We start from the raw sequence: 15,948 nt of genomic DNA on the forward strand, positions 1-15,948 counted from the left end.
TTATGCACATCCTGGCCTTGTCATGTCAATTAGCCCGCAACGGCTTTTTGAAACAACGACATGGCATGCTCTGATCCATACTAGGGATGGCAATGATTCGCGTCTCGCCCTGTTCTGAGGCTTGGCCGAGATTCAGAGCCAAGATCGAGGCCGAATGGAATTTCCTCATCAGGCAAGTGTGCCTTTCCCCAATCTTGAAACCATTTCGCTTCCGCGGAGAAGAGTGAGGCCATTTCACAGAAGAAAGGGGAAAAAAGCCTAATGAATTGTTACACAACCACAATTGAGATTGTGAGTCCTGAGTCGTTCGATATGCGTCATCTCTGATTCGCTTTGCGTGTGTCACGTTAGGGATGTAAAGGATTGCGCACATTGTTTCCTCATGGCATAATGGTCGGAGAAACCCGGTTTCAGCAATCAATGCGATATTTTGCCGTACTTGTGATGTGTCAGATACTTCATTCCAGACCCCAAGAACGTCGAGGATTTCTGAGACTATCTCTTGACCAGGTTTGTCGAAATTGCATTCAAGGCTGGAGATGAAACTGAGACTTTGCCTGTACGATGGTGAGACTAAAGCGTTGCTTATCCCAATGTGCGGAGTGCATACGCATCCCAAGTTCTCAATTTTAGCCCTACGTAGTCTGCTGCTGCATGTGTCGAACTCACAATATGAACCGGGCATTGCTGCCTACTGGATTCTCATAGGCACCACTCAGGATCTTCATAGCACAGCCACCGAGGAAAGGACATTCTCATCAGACCTCAGCTCTCTTGGTAGTTAGAATGAGGTCCGAGCTATGGTCCAGTCTTTCTATCATACAAAGATCAGAACGAAAACCTGATTTTCTTGCAATCGCGGAACTCAGACACCCCATATTCCTAGCGGGTCTTCACCACCCGAGTGTTCTCGCAGACTCTGTAAGGTTTTTACTCTCTTCACAAGTGTACCGACGCATATAGGACCAATAATGGTGCAGAGAGTAATTGCCCAGACGATCACAAGATACATTTCTGAGCTTCCCTGACTTTTGGAATCTTTCCGAGCAAAGATACCATCCGTCTCAGCTAGGGATGCGATGAGAAATCCAATCTCACCCCGCGCAACCATGGCCAAGCCTAAAATAGATGCCGGGTACAGTGAGCGGGGTTTCGAGGAAGATTGAGTTCTGCGAACTTGTGACACAGCGGAATTGTTTGATGTCTGGACGGCTTGAGCACCCGCTTCTGCCGCTGGTGATTGGGACTGCTGGGCCTGTGGATCCTGCCCTTCCGTCGAGTCATTCGTCCTTTGTCTCTGTCTTTTAGTCGCATTGCCAGTAGATCTGGGTTTGCTCGCCCTTTCTCGAAATGTGCAGAACGGGAACGTGACGCGAGGTCTAGGCCTGAATTTTGTAAAGATCGACGGAGGGGCAAGTGAAAGACGAATCAGGAAGATTCCCGTGATCATCTTGCCGAGAATCATGATGAGGGTGTAGACCATTCCCCGCCAGATGACCTCTCCACGAAACATTTTGGTGATTGGGATTGAAAATCCGATGGAAGCCTACGTCGGCCGAGTCAGCGATCCTTCGCGGGGCCAAGATGGCGTGTGTAATGAAACTTACAAAGAAAAGTGGACTCAAGACCCGCTTCAGAGGCTCCTTGCAATATCTTTCGAACACCTGCTCACCTGTTGGGGCAGGTTGATGGGGCGTGCTCCGCTGGGGTTCTGCATCGTTTTGTCTCGATTGAGATCTGCCTGCATCAGTAGCAGATGAACGCTGCATCTCATTTGCAGTCTCATCATTGGTAAGAGTTTCTGTTCTGGGACTGCTGCAGAGAGTGGCAAGAGTCTCATCAAACCAAGAGATTGACGCCCCAGCAAGATAGGCGGCAAAGAGACCCGAAGTGCCGGCATATTGAGCTCCACTGACAAGTCCAATCAAAATACAGATGTGAGCGACAAAAGCAAACTGCGTGGACTTGATGCTAGGGGGAGGACGCGTGGTGCTGGCTTGGATCTTGCGCATGGCCATTGTAACAATAAATCGGCAGAAAAGCCCCAGCCCGAAGGCAAACCCGAAGGCAACCAGTATGGGTCTGATGACGATGGTTGCATCGAATGAGGATCCTGGCCCTGACTCGCCACTTCCGATATTCGAGATGATCTGAACCATCACCAGTCCTGCAACATCGTCCATCATGGCTGCACTCCCCAGTACAACGCCAAGGCGTGTTTTGGCTAGCCCTGTAGTGGAGAGGATGGTGAAGGTGGTCCCGATGCTGGTTGAACACAGGGCCGCCCCAGCCGCAAATGCTTGGAAAGGAGTTGCATCGACAAGGCGAAGCATGCTGAAGGACAAGCCCATGGGAACGGCAATCCCCGTCGACGCCACGATGGCAGACAGTCCCATGTTCGATTTTAATTGGGAGAATGACGTTGACAGTCCACCTGAAAGGAAAGTTAGTTGTGAGTATTACGATATTATTTTAATAATCAAGAGCCACCCACCCTCATAGACAAGAAGAAGCAACCCCAAATACCCCAATTGCTGAATCGATTCCTGCACCTCAAGCTGTAGCCAGTTCGCTCCGGGCACGCCCCAAGCCATCCCGATCAACAACTGGCCGATCAAGCCACAGTAGATCAACTTGTCCAGGACATAATTGATCAGATTCAGGGCAAGAAGAAAGCATGATTGAATCAGGATCGTCGTGATGTCTGGCTCATGGTAGGCCAGGGAGTCTTGGGATGCTGCCATTTTGATGTCGTCTTCAAGCGACAACTGGATGATCAATTAGTTCAGGGCAGTCAATTAGATCCATCGATTAGATTGAGATGAACATGAATGTCGTCTGCTCAGGGGTATCGCATGGACGATGAGATGACGAGAAGTCGACATTTGTCGCGGTCAGGTTGCGGGGGAATCTGAGTCATGGCTTGGCGTCTTTATGATGTTGATGGTGGGCATTCTGATGGACTCAAGATGAGATGTAGAGTAAATTATGAATTATGAATTATGCCCATCCTCATCTCTGACATCGACATCGCAAGTCCATCTGAAGCTGAAGTCGAAAGAAAACACTCGATATATCTTGGGTGGCCTCAGGCAGTCATCACGTGATGCCGGGTCACTTTCCGGTGTCAGACAGACATCAACACCAACAACACACTCTCTTCGCTTCAAACCATCGCAAGCAGGCTATCTGTCTTTTGTTACGGGGTCATATCTTTGGTAATACACTAGATGAGCTGGTATGAGTGTCTGTGAATGACCTCGCAGTCAACGGTATCTGACCAGTTGCTGCGGGGCAGCGACTCCAACTCGGGTTTAAATCATAACAAAGCGTATAATATTGATTCCTGGTACTATTCAATATCCAAATACTTATATGTGCTATGCTAACTGTCTGTCAGATCAAGATGGATAGCAAAATATCGCTTAGCAGCATTCAAAAGACCGTCTGGGACGGACAACTACCACTGGAAATTATCCTAGCGCCTTCAGAGAGTCGGACGTACGATCAAACAGATCCATATCTTGTATTTCGCTTGCCTTCAGTTTAGACGGAAAACATGCTAATCATCTTAGATATCCTGTCCACGAGTCTCATATCTTCCATCTTTACTCCCCAGGCTACGTGTCTTTTTCTCTTCGTCACTGATTAACCCCAACTCTAATCCCCATGATGGGTGGTTCTCCTTTGAAGGTGTCCCGTTGAAATGGCACTACCCGGTGGGCTTGCTGTATGATCTCTACGCGGGTGCTGACCCGGCATCCAAAGGGAGAAGGGGAGATGAATTCGATGAGAGTACCGACAGCGCGAGCGGCTCTCTGCCCTGGCGACTGACGGTGCATTTTAGTGACTGGCCTGATGAAGAACTCGTCCGGTTGGATGCGGACGGGATGGTCATTAATGATGCTTTTATCAACAGTGTCAAGGAAGCGGATTTCCTGCGCAGTGGCAATGCCAAGGGGATTATGAGTCTTTCTAAAGAAGATTCGTCTGGGTTGTGGAAGGCTGTACAAGATGGTGAGTAATTATCCATCAAGATAAGAAAGAAATCTAATCTGAACAGTGGATCTTCCATCTTTCCAACGCATATCAAACATCCTCCTCCCGCCTCCTTCTCAGCCATTCCGTAATGTACCCATCCGACTATTCCTCCCTCTTTCCCCAGACTCAGACTCCCCTTCTCTAAAGGTGGTACAATCTCCTCTCCCACCATCTATCCCAACCTCAACCATCAACGCAAGCCAAGCGGCCATCTCGCGTGGTAGTCCCAGCACACAATCACAAACGATAGGAACTGCACTCCACACTCTCCTGCCTAACCTCTTCCCCAGTCGGAGGACGCCCGTGCTGGCCAAACCAGTCCTGCATGGAGCTGTGGTGCCCATGTCGGCGCCGATCGAGGAGGTGGTGAGGAGCTCTGCATACGGGGATGGATGGGCGTATATTGTTGTTCGCATGATGGGGTGATGTTGATGATGCTATTGAGGGATTTCCTGTGTATGCAGAGTACTATTGCACAGGTACCGGTATGACGTGTCATACATAGCATGAGATAATAAGACTTGAACATTCAGACAAAATGTCTGCATGCACATACCTATCATCATACAGAATAGTTACGTACACCAGATCAGCAATGCATCTGCAAGTCTTATACATGACTACAGGTAAGATCTAGCCGAGGAATTGCGAAATCCGAATCTACATACGTACATACATACATCCCATGCGTAATGCAGAGTACTTTACCACCCAACTCCACTCCGTATTGAGTTTTCCTTGCTTGAACGTACGTTTTATTGCTGCATTGCAGGTTCTCAGCAGACATTCACCATCCCTGATGAATAGCTTGGATGATCTCATTGCGCATGAACTATTCATCTTTCAGCAATTCTACACGAAGTAAATCAAAATGCGACCGAGCCAGATCGTCTCAGTATCTAGTATGATAAAGGCGAAAGACACGATAATTTGCCAAAAGATCTTTAGAGCACTATTATTTGTAGCGGGATTGAGGATAACTTCTGTCCTCTCTGATCCCCATCCCCGTATGTCAATAATTCACCAAAAGTGCCTTATACCGGCTGGTTATCCAGAGACTGCCTGTTGGACGGCAGCAATACCAGACATTGTCTCCCTGGCATACCATCCCTGCTTTCGACTTGAATCAACGGAAGAAACCAGGCGTTTGAGAGGAGAGGATCTTGTGCAAACGCAACTTGCCGGGAGAGGCGATATGTAAACCATCGCTATCCGGGAGATAATGGCGAAACAGATAGTATGATCACCCAATGCACGATATGGAACCACCTTATTATGCGTAAGAGCTGTGATGTGGAGTTCATGATCGTTAGAAGATCATGATCTGCCAGCTTTCCTGAGGGGACTCTGAATCTCTCTGGCCTTGGACGAGAAAGAGACAGACAGGCAGAAAGACACCGTCGACAATTTCCGTCCATTGGAATTCCTCTTCACCACTTCCTTGTTCTTCTTTTCCTAGATCAAACTCAGGCAGAGGCAGTAGAAGCATCGTTCATTGATACTTCTCAATCAGCGCCGCCAGAAACACCCTTTTGACCTCTTCCATGAGGATATCATGGCTGACTTTGACATTTTCTAGTCCCACGGCACCAGCCAACGCCCAGGAGGAACCCTGCTCGACGCCAAACTTGCGGCTTTGCTTGCCTGTGAGGATATAAAGCGGGTTATGTTGGTCGTAACCCGCCAACCCCGAGGCCAGCAGCGACTTGAGCAACCGATCCATCCAGGTTGCCAAGTCTGGCCGTGTGGACTTGGCCAGTAAATGCGCGAGCTCAGTCGAGGGTCTGGTAGGGTTGCTTTCGTGGCCTTGTGTCTGGATAAAGTATGCTTCAGACAGGTTAAAAACCAGCACAGAGACAGGGATTGTGATATCCTGGACGGCTGCATGGCTACCATCGAGGAACCCATCGCCGGTGAGCGTTTGGCCATTGGCGTCAATTAGGAGTACACTACCTGGAAGTACGCCTTCTTGCAGTGTCCAGCCCAACGCAGCCAGTATTTGTCATTTCGAGCAATCGCCAGAATGGTTTCTGCGTGGTTGAGATACTCTTGGAGAATGGCTGGCTCGTGATTGAGGTGGTGTGCAGTGTCCTCAGTGCTGATTCTTCTTCCCATGAGGTCGAATGCAGCCAGACCATGCTCTTCTTCGCGTTGCCGTGTGCTGTCCTTACATCTGCTTCCCAATCTCGTCTCCCTGGGCTATCTTCAGTTCATCCGTCAACTCCCTCATTCGCCCTCTTCCTCCCTGGAGATCTTCAGCTCCATCTCCACAGTGACAACTCAGCAGTGGGCAGTTCCGGTGGATTCTCTCTCCAGCTCTCTGGAAAGAAAAGTACTTTCTCTTATCAGCATTAGAAAGCTGTCCATATCCACTTCCAGGATGTATTTACTTACTTTGTTACTGTACTGCATGTTATCAATAATACAATAGCTAAATGGAACTATGATATATTATTCAAAGACTTCCCCATATTTATTCTTGTCGATTATCTCAAACTACAAGGCTACCAAAGCCCAATCTATTGTATACTCCAAGTGGGTCCGGTGGGGCATTACTCCACAAAACCGTATTTTATCTTATCGATCGAATAATACGGGGTACAATGAATTGGACAAGGTCTGTGCGGTAGTAGTATGTAGACTGCAATTTATTTTATTGTATTATGTATATTCCAGATTCCATAATAAAGTCCATGCAATCAAAGCCAAAACACGCAAGAGTAAATATAAATAAAGGAGATATCCAACTAAGTACCATGTAGTATGTATGCAATTTGGGTATCAGGGGGTGGCCGTCCTGCGACGAGGTGTCTTGTTCGTTATTGGTCGTTAAAAAGGGAAATCCAGATGCAAATGTCAGGGAATCATGCAAAGACAGAAACAAAAAGAGAAGAGAGAACAAACGAAAGAAACCAAAGAAAATCAAAACCAAAGAAAATGACTAGAGTACAAAAGGAGCCAACTACCTAGATGAAGTTGCCGTTGACTTGCACCTCACCTCCACCTTCTCTGCCTTTCTTGAGGGCCTTGGCAAGCATCAACTCCCGCATCCAGTCAATGCGGTCATCACGAGACTTGACAGCAAAGTGGTGGCTCTTTCCGTCCTTGTTGCTGAAGAATGCCTTCTTCTCATTCTCCTTGGAGGAAGGAATCAGGGAAAAGGCAAAAGCAGCTTCATCTTTGGACAGATTGTTTCCATTACGCAGAATGGACCGCTTGAATGCAGCTGACAGTTTGGAGTTGCTGGCCAGCGACGAGCAGGCAACAGCGTAATCATCGACGTCAATCGATTCCAACGCAAGAGAAGCGCGGTGCGCTTCGAGCTCGTCCTTGTGCATGGCCAGGTTAGTCCCACGCAAAGTAAAATGAGCATCTTGCCAGTCATGGCGGAGAAAGCGCGTTGTCTTTCGCTTCTTCATGTAGCCGCTTCGAGTCACATCGGGATCGGAAGAGAGCGACGAGTTGGAGGAGCTAGGGGCATGGAAGCCGATACGAGGGCTCCGCTTTAGGTCCTCCGGGTTCTCGATCGGTGTGAGAGGTCGGTCCTCGTTAACGCGGCGCAAAGGCGTACCAGCTCCGGGGCGAGTGGAAGCACTCCGCATGATAGGATCCTGGCGCTGCGGGTGAAGGAAGTTCCCAAAGCGCATATCAGGGGGGACAGATTGCGAAGTCTCCCGAGCGACGGGGCCATTGGGGATGGCGGTGAGGGGAACATCCATCTCGGAAAAGGGAGTACCTTGGCGATAGTAATCGCCGGGGCTCGCGTATCTTCCGGTGAATGGGCCATACTCCTGCACTGCTGTGGGGGAACCGTAAATCCGGTTGGCCATGCCTGGGGTAATGGTCCGCTGAGCCGTAGCAGTAGCGGTGGTGAGCTCATCGGAGTCAGAATCCGTTGGGATCTGCAGTTTGGGAAGGTTGCGAAGATTGGCAGCCATGTTCGTACTAGGCTCGGGAGCAGGAGGAGAGAAAGTCTGTACGGGCTCGGTCTCTTCCTCAGAAGAGGAAGGAGCATCGTCCACGTGCTGGTAGCTGAGGAACTGTCGCACAGTTTCCTGGGGGTCCAGCTTCTGCACTTCATTCAGCATCTCTGGGCACAGCCTGGGTGTTTCCTGGGCTGGTCCAAAGACATCCGACGAGGCGACCACCGAAGGCTGAGCATCGGACTTGGGTCGCAGCAAGTTCTTTGCCGTGTCCGGGTTCCCGGGGTTTCCGGCGAGCATAGCACCGCCAGGCAGGAAAACGGCGTCTGGGTATTCTGCACGGAGCTTTTCCAGCTGACGCTGTCTCCTTCTGTACTTGGAGCAGTTCTCACCCTTGGAGCAGCTGTGGGGCTTGGGCAGGAGCTGCTCAATTCCCACGATCGAGACCGACTCAGCAGGAGTGATCTGGTTGCCAGCCGGTGCAGGAAGATTGTGGGAGAGGACTTCCCCATTTGGAGAGACAGACACTGTGTAGGATCGTCTTTTGGGCGAAGAAGTGGCACGTCGAGATTCAGGTCGAGTCTTGAGCATGGTGCTGCGCAGATGGTTGATGGAGCCCATGATCTGGTAACGCTTTCCGAAAGAGTGAATGCTGAGTTCCTTGAGGTCATCGATTTGGAGGTTGAGGAGAACCGATCCACTGATATCGTTGATAAGGAACTTCTCAATCACGGAGTCGTCATAGCCCGCAATGTGCATCCAGTGTGCGACCTGACCCGGCGCCCAGTTTCGGATCTCAGCCTCTTCCACCTGGGAAACATCTGGGTGCATGGCCTCGGGAGTGTATGCAGGGAACATGGATGGGTTCGGAGCACTGGAGCTCTCAGTTGTAGAGTGAGAGAACTGGCTGTTGGCCGCGGACAGGGGGAGTGGGGGAGTCTCAATTTCGGGCTGGGAGAAGTGGGTTGCAGCTGCAGAGTTAGGAAGGGGGGTCCCGACAGACGACTGGGAGAAGTGGGTTGCAGCTGCAGAGTTGGGGAGAAGAGTCCCGACGGATGAGTGAGAGAAGTGAGTTGCAGCTGCAGAGCTAGGGACGGACCCAATAGACGATTGAGGGAAGTTGGTACTCGCAGCTGAGTTAGGAAGAGTTCCAGCAGATTGGGAAAAGTTGGTAGTCGCAGCCGAGTTGGGCATAGTTCCAACCGACGATTGAGAGAAGTTGGTTGTAGCAGCCGATTGAGGGAACTGGGAAGTTGCAATGGTGGAGTGGGAGAACTGGGTCGCCGCGGCAGAGTTGGGGAACTGAGAAGACACGGGCGATCTCTCAAAGTAGAGGTCAATTTCCGTCGATGTCGACGAGGCGACCGATGAACGGAAGAGATGAGGCCCCGATGGACCCCGGACCAACTTGTCGTCACGGAATGTAAAAGGCTGTCTGGGAGCATTGTCTGGAGTTGGTGGGTCAGGTGTAGAAAGAGTAGAATTGCTGTCATAGCCGAACTAAAGCAAGACGTATGTCAGTGAGATGACAGACAAGATATAGATTAAGCATGTACACATACCGAGTCCAGACTCATCCGGGGCGATTCATTCTCCGAGTCACTGTCTTCGATGTCTGTGTCGAAGAAATCCGTGGTGCTCGATACCGGTCTTTGCACCAAGGTCATGGCAGGGAAGAATTTATCGGTGTTTTTCATATTAAGCGATGCAGGCACAGCCTTGCGTCGGTTGCGTAGAGAGTCCTATATGGAGTTAGACGAAGCCAAACCAAGCAAGGCCAAACAAACTTACCATGATGAAATATGAAGATATGAAAAATAAAATAAAAAAAACGTCTGGTCAAGAACCAAGTCCCCAAAGGGAGTTTTCAAGTCGATCAGATGCAGTCAATGGCAACAGTAGCTGTCGTCCAGAGCCCAGCGTATATCCGGCAAGACAGCAGAGAACTAAATGGGGTATCAAACCGACCAAATAAACACAGAGAGAGATAGGAGAGGACAGGAAAAAGAAAGAGAGACCATGAAAATGAGTGGGGGGGAAGGGGGGTTGAAGGCTGGGGAGGTGCAAGTTATAAGTTATACCGGGCGTGATGGCGCTGGGCGGGGGTGTGTGAGCAGAGCCAACAGCATGAAACGACTTCGCGCCCAGCGGCATCGCAGCGACTAAAAAACTGCAGGATCCAGCGAATCACAGCCCAGGGCAGAGCGAAAAAGGGATTCTCGTGATATGCAGAGATGGTGAAACACAGCGATAGCCTCTGGATGGAAGGACCCGGCGAACATCAGCGCGAAAGGGCAGCAATGGGCTGGAGACCGGCCAGGATTAGAGGTGACGGCGGAGTGATCATCGTGCAGTAGTTCAGCGCCGAGATTTTGAGGCCGAGGAACATGCCATGGCAACGGGCCAATGGAGGAGGGCGAGGAGGATATTCGGCCAGGCGAAAGCAGGGCAACAGGAGCCATCGTGGGATGTGACAGGTGGAGAGAAGAGGCCGTTGTGATTTCTCTAAGCGCCGGGCTCGGAGACAATGGGCTGTGGCCGCTGTGAGTGGCTGCATGGCCTTTTTTTTGCTCTGTTAGTCTCTGGAGGAATGGCCAGGATGGTCCACTGCGTGAGGGGATTGGCGATTCCCCCATCGGGTGATTTAACGGAGAGTTGAAACTGTGAAGCTGGTGATGTCGTATCCGGATTCCATACTCTGCTGTCTTTGCCCATCACCATCACCATCACAGCCCAAATATCAGCACAATCTCAGGCAAAAGTAACCCATTAATTAACGTCAATTCCCAGTCTGAAACACCTTCTTATCTCCCATTTCTCGTACATCATAATGATAATTCCCTGTCCCAACGCAACCCCCCGGCTTGGTGCAATGTGCCCAATGCTTCGCAGTCACAAACCTACAGGAAAAACGACGTCAGTCCCAGCATCGAACCGATTCCACCTCCCTGTTTGAGCCAGTAGAGAAATCATCCTGGCCCTGTCTTTCTTACCGACTCGTATCCATCCAATCTGATATAAACCCCCTTCACCGACTATCGTTCCTTGTCAGAACTCGGTGCCAACAGCCCTATCAACACTGCCATGCGATGATTCTGTGGACAGACCATGTGCAATTTCCTCCCCACACTGAATAAATACTGGTCCAAGTCTCTGCAGAATTACCGAAAGAAAAAAAGAAAAAAACTCTGTCGAATATCGAGTAGAAAGGTCGAGCTTAACACCAGCCCTGTCACTCAATTGAGTCCCCTCTTTTATGCATGCCCAAGCGAGTCTCCCTCTGCAACAATAAGGCACCTCTTTATTTACCCGGGCCAGTTAAAAACAATAACCGCTTTGTTGCTGCTGTCTTAGAAGTGGTTGGGCAGCAGGTCCAAGGTGCGTAATTGATCAATCTACTCCATACGGTTGGCTCTATCGAATCACAATTTCAAGATAACCTGGTATTGTTTCATTCATCGACATCATGTATATCCCAGAAACCCGAGTCACAATATCAACAGATAAAGGAAAAACACATAAAAAGATTGCTTTATCGACACAGAAAACATATTTTTTATGCAGTAAAGAAAGGACCCAAAACCATGACTGTCCATCCATGAAAAATCATCCAAAAGCAGAAACAAAGAATATCCCACCATTCACAAGACAAAAAAGAAAACTCGATATATACAGGCATATATCCAGTGAGAAAGATAAATCAAATAAATATTAAGTAATAAGAAGTGAATAAGTCCGTGGTATCATGCTGCACAGCCATGGGAACAAAGTGGTATCATACAAACGAGTCAAAAAGCGAGATAACCAGATATATAAATCAAGGCGAAAAAGGAGTCGGTAGAAGGTACGAGTCATATATCCAAAACGCGTTTGGAATGTCATTTATTCTTCAGTCAATGCATCATCGCCGGTTTCGCGCCAGTCCTTGGATCGCTCAGTCAAGTTGCGGACTCCCGACACTCGCTGAGCCCAGTGAGCTTCGGACGGCGTCCGGAAAGTGTAGGCGCGTTGCGAGGAGATCACTCCGATGCCCTGCAGCACGGCCTTGCGCGAGTCGCGCCCAAATACGGCGGGATGGTTGATCCACTCCAATGCAGACTGGAGGTCTGCATCGAGAGCGACCATGGTCGTCGAATCCACCGCCGCGACAGGAGTGATGGTTGCCGTGTCGGACGCAGCGGAGGAGTGGCTGTCGGGGAAGTTGGCAGACTTGGGCGACGAGGAGGTGGGAGTGTCTCCTCGGCTGCCGGAATCACTGCCGCCCGACGGTTTGGGGGCATTCGGCGGCAAAGGTGGGAGGCCGCCTTTGCCCAGACCCTTGAGGATACTGCGAGTTTCGCCCAAGAGGTGCTGGGCACGATCATGCTGTCCGCGAGACACCAGAGTCAAAGCTCTGGTCAGCATGTCCGATGTGAGCAGCTCCATGCGTCTCTGCACAATGGAGGGGTGAGGAGGAATAGGGGGTGTGGAGGGTCGTCCACCCTTGGCCCGGGGGTTGGGCGGAAGCATCGTGATCGCGAGAAGCGAGGGTCGTGGGGAATGGGTCAGGTGGCCGTCCCGGAGAAGATCTCCGTAGGTGAGATCCGCTTGAATCAGTGGAACTTCTTCAACGCTGGACACACGCGGTTCGTCGCCGTCAATTCCACCGCCAAGGGCTTCCAAACCGGAGACAAGGCTCTCCCAGGGATCCTGGGGCATGTTCTCCTGGGTTGAGTTGTCAGGCTGAATGACCAGCTGGACCAACACATCGCGCTTATCTCCGAATCTCAGGTCACCGAGAGCGGCTTCCGCATCCCTTCCAGTGGCACGCTTGGTCGTGTGAAGAGCACCACTGATCTTGACGAACTTGGCCGGAGATCCTTCAGGCAGTCGGAGCTTGAGCTTGACATTTTGGTGCGAAGTCGTCTGCAGAGCACCCAAGCAACCAGCCACACATTCCCGAAGCATCATCCAATCCTTGACGTAAAGGTAGGATCCCTTGGTACGAGTCGAAAGCTCAATCATAGTGTCCGGTTTGTGTGTCAAACCAAGACCAAAGGAGTGAATGCTAACCCTGCAGCACAGTCAGTACATATTATCTAAATATAACAAGGGGGATACGAACTTGGCAGCTTCAGCCCGGGACACGACAAAGTCGACGCTCTCCGGGTCCGAGGTGGAGGAGTCGCTGATCAAAAGGATAGTAGAGATGGGGTTGTTGGATTTTCGCTGCATCAAAAGGTCCATAGCAACGTTTGCACCTTCCACGACATCGGCGCGCAGGCTCTTCTGTCCAACAGGTCTGATCGAGCTCAGGATCTTGTTCCATCCGTTCCACGACTTGGTAGTCATTCCCACAAGGGGAACCCCGCCTCCACTGGAGCCAAAAGTGACCAGGCCCATGCGGTCTCGCGGGCCCAGGTTCTGGACGAGGAACTTCAGAGCGTCGCGGAGAAGGGTGATCTTCAAGCCTTGCATCGACGAAGAGACGGGGATCACGACCACAATGTCGAGAGGGATGTGGATTGTGGATGCAGTCAAGCTTTCGGGGCCGGCGTTTGTGTAGTCTGTGATGGCAGTGTTGTTCGATCTTGCGGCTCCGTAAGATGAGTTCAGAGACGCCTGTCGCTTAACCATGCTCGTCCGGTAATCATCCTCCTCCGCGCCCGAGTTGTCCACGTCGTAGTCAGCATTTCGGGAGATGTTGTCAACGGGGTGGAGATCGATGAGAGCACGTCGCCAGTGCTCCAACTGGCTCCGGTTCTGGAATCGTAGAAAGAAGCAAGGAAGTTCGCTGACGGATAGGTTCAGAGCGAGGATAGGTTCATCTATTCACGTCAATAATGGAACAGGAATTCCAAATACGATAATTGCTTACCTGGAGTGCCCTCGATGGCCTTCAAGTGCTTCTTGATCAGAATAGAACCCTTGAGTGTGTACCGGGTGGGCTTGCGCTTGGTCTCATCGTAGTGGTCGTGGTGACGGTCGCTGTTCTTCTTCTCCTTGACGCAGATAAGCATCTCCGCGAATAGGTAACATTCCAACTCCTGCCACGACTCGCGATCCTTGCCCACGCGCATTTGTCCATGGAGACGGAGCTTTCCGAATCTACAGAATAATTAGCAAAACGACGAATTTATTCTCGGGGGTCGCCGCCTACCGATTGAACTCCAGGCCATGCCAATTGTCCACCTTGTTCCTCAGCTCTTCTGCAATCTCATCCAGGTTCTCCTGGGGCTCGTACTGGAAGGATTGAGACGACTCGCGCAGGGTAGGCTGGCGCATCACACCGTAAGGTTCCTCCTGAGGATGCGATGGGCCGGTGGGGGCATGTCGCAAATCGTCCGAATCCGGACGCCAGTTGCCTTCCGGTACTTCGACCGTAATCAAGCAAGTCAACGTTTGCTGCTGACGAGATCGATTGAGAGTAGGGAATTCGCTTCGGATGGTTACTGTCGGGGCGGGAATTGGGTTTTTCATGGAACCGGGCCGGGGGCTCAGATCCGACTCCATGGCTTGCACATCGTAGTCGTGTCGCCTGCCGTTGCTCTGCTGCTGGGCATCGTTGTATTCACCCGATGACCCAGCGGCACTCCCATTTCGAGAATGGTGTTGACGAGAGCCGGTAGTTAACCGGTCAACACGTTCACGTTCACGCTGACTGATACCTGTGTCTCGGCTGTCACGTCGGGCGTAAGGGTCCCGACTGTCGCGGGTGGTGTACGGCCGGCTTCCCGCATCGCTAGGCGCTCGACGACCGGTGTTTGTGGTATGCTGGTCCCAGGGGGTGGGGGTGGTCAAACCACTCCTTGCCGTTGCAGCATCGCTGGTAACAGAGCGCACAATGTTGCTAAGTTTTTCTACCAAAGAAAAATTAGTTATTAATTCTATTTTCATGGAGAACAGGGGTATGATATTTACCGTCAAACTTACCGATATCCAAAACGTTGCCTCCGCGGCTGGTGTCAAGGCCTAGAGGCGCATCGCAGGTAGGGCAATATTGGCCCTCAAATTCTCTAATGTATTCGTAGAAACAAGCTTCGTGCGACACGTGGGCACAGGAGAATTGCAAGACACGTTCTCCACGCAGGGTATGTTCCAATGGCTCCTCGCAAACAGCACACTCGGCGCCAACAAAAGTCCTTTCCCTCCGCGTCCTTGTACGGTCGACATCCATCAAGCCCGCCATTGTCCTGCCAGATCGAGAATTGAAGGAAGCTCGTGAGGGGTTATTGGAGAGAGAGGAAGGTTGCCGGCCAGAGGCAAGATGTTCGGGGAGACGAGAATTGCCGCTAACGGTAGAAGGGGCGTGAGACTGCGAAGCGTCCGTCTGATGGGAGAGGCTACTGCCAGGACGTTCTGAACGGGAAAAGGAACGAAGAGAGCCAAAGGTCGAACGAGAGGGAGAGTCAGGACGAGAGAATTCTGCAGGACGAAGGAAAGGTAAGTCGAGGTTAGCTAAGGAGGCCCAGAACCAGGATGGACGGCATTAAGCATTAAATGACACGACGGGGCAAAATAGTGAGGTAGTATTGCATAGCAAGAAGGTTTGATGTACACACAAGCTTACTCCAAGGAATGACAGAAATCCAAGAATGACTGATGAAGAGGGGAAGGAAAAGAATGAAGAGTGAAGAAGAGTGAAGAAGTGAAGTGAGGAAGAGAGAAAGAAAGTGTAGAGGAATAATTTTAGTCGACCTAGGAAGATAGTACTATGTACTTACGAAGCGGAGACTTCTTTCTGGAGCGGCCAAAGAAGCCACGCTCGGGCAGGTGAAGAAAGCCGGAATCGCTGCTATTGTTGCTATGATGATAATTCCCAGACTTGGAATCCGATCTGGGAGAAGACCGGTGTTTCCACATGGGTCAGTGTTCCTATCACGAATGGACAGGAGACTGAATAAGATGGACAGAGACGGTCAAAAAGAGGGGGGATAAATTTTAGGGAGAGTCAAGTGGGGGTAGGCAATAATTAGAAGCAAAGCCCTTTCCGGATCTAGAATTG

At 50.7% G+C, this 15,948-nt stretch overlaps 5 protein-coding genes across 5 annotated transcripts; 1 reads left to right on the plus strand and 4 right to left on the minus strand.

Annotated features, from left to right (window-relative positions):
- Nucleotides 1-645: 645 nt before the first annotated feature.
- On the minus strand, nucleotides 646-2,866 carry ASPWEDRAFT_519182 (cation:proton antiporter). Its single transcript, XM_040837675.1, has 3 exons — nucleotides 2,495-2,866; nucleotides 1,608-2,434; nucleotides 646-1,546 (listed from the first exon to the last, which is right to left on the minus strand). The coding sequence occupies exons 1-3, from the start codon at nucleotides 2,742-2,744 to the stop codon at nucleotides 866-868; spliced, it is 1,758 nt and encodes a 585-aa protein (XP_040689333.1). The 5' UTR covers nucleotides 2,745-2,866; the 3' UTR covers nucleotides 646-865.
- Nucleotides 2,867-3,106: 240 nt separating this feature from the next.
- ASPWEDRAFT_68973 (autophagy protein 5) lies at nucleotides 3,107-4,683 on the plus strand (the record flags this gene model as incomplete). Its single annotated transcript, XM_040838999.1, has 4 exons — nucleotides 3,107-3,238; nucleotides 3,401-3,526; nucleotides 3,576-4,017; nucleotides 4,064-4,683. The coding sequence occupies 4 exons, from the start codon at nucleotides 3,107-3,109 to the stop codon at nucleotides 4,465-4,467; spliced, it is 1,104 nt and encodes a 367-aa protein (XP_040689334.1). The 3' UTR covers nucleotides 4,468-4,683.
- An 850-nt stretch (nucleotides 4,684-5,533) lies between these two features.
- Nucleotides 5,534-6,385, minus strand: ASPWEDRAFT_183697 (uncharacterized protein; the record flags this gene model as incomplete). Its single annotated transcript, XM_040831992.1, has 2 exons — nucleotides 5,990-6,385; nucleotides 5,534-5,930 (listed from the first exon to the last, which is right to left on the minus strand). Exons 1-2 carry the CDS (start codon nucleotides 6,154-6,156, stop codon nucleotides 5,534-5,536), a joined length of 564 nt encoding a protein of 187 aa, XP_040689335.1. The 5' UTR covers nucleotides 6,157-6,385.
- A 622-nt stretch (nucleotides 6,386-7,007) lies between these two features.
- ASPWEDRAFT_28277 (uncharacterized protein) lies at nucleotides 7,008-9,758 on the minus strand (the record flags this gene model as incomplete). Its single annotated transcript, XM_040833117.1, has 3 exons — nucleotides 7,008-9,464; nucleotides 9,527-9,706; nucleotides 9,756-9,758. 3 exons carry the CDS (start codon nucleotides 9,756-9,758, stop codon nucleotides 7,008-7,010), a joined length of 2,640 nt encoding a protein of 879 aa, XP_040689336.1.
- Nucleotides 9,759-11,846: 2,088 nt separating this feature from the next.
- On the minus strand, nucleotides 11,847-15,132 carry ASPWEDRAFT_111618 (uncharacterized protein; the record flags this gene model as incomplete). The annotated part of the gene is made up of 5 exons (XM_040828256.1): nucleotides 11,847-13,017; nucleotides 13,069-13,771; nucleotides 13,822-14,051; nucleotides 14,104-14,803; nucleotides 14,877-15,132. The coding sequence occupies 5 exons, from the start codon at nucleotides 15,130-15,132 to the stop codon at nucleotides 11,847-11,849; spliced, it is 3,060 nt and encodes a 1,019-aa protein (XP_040689337.1).
- Nucleotides 15,133-15,948: the final 816 nt, after the last annotated feature.

Source organism: Aspergillus wentii (genome assembly GCF_001890725.1).
Source record: "Aspergillus wentii DTO 134E9 unplaced genomic scaffold ASPWEscaffold_4, whole genome shotgun sequence".
NCBI lineage: Eukaryota > Fungi > Ascomycota > Eurotiomycetes > Eurotiales > Aspergillaceae > Aspergillus > Aspergillus wentii.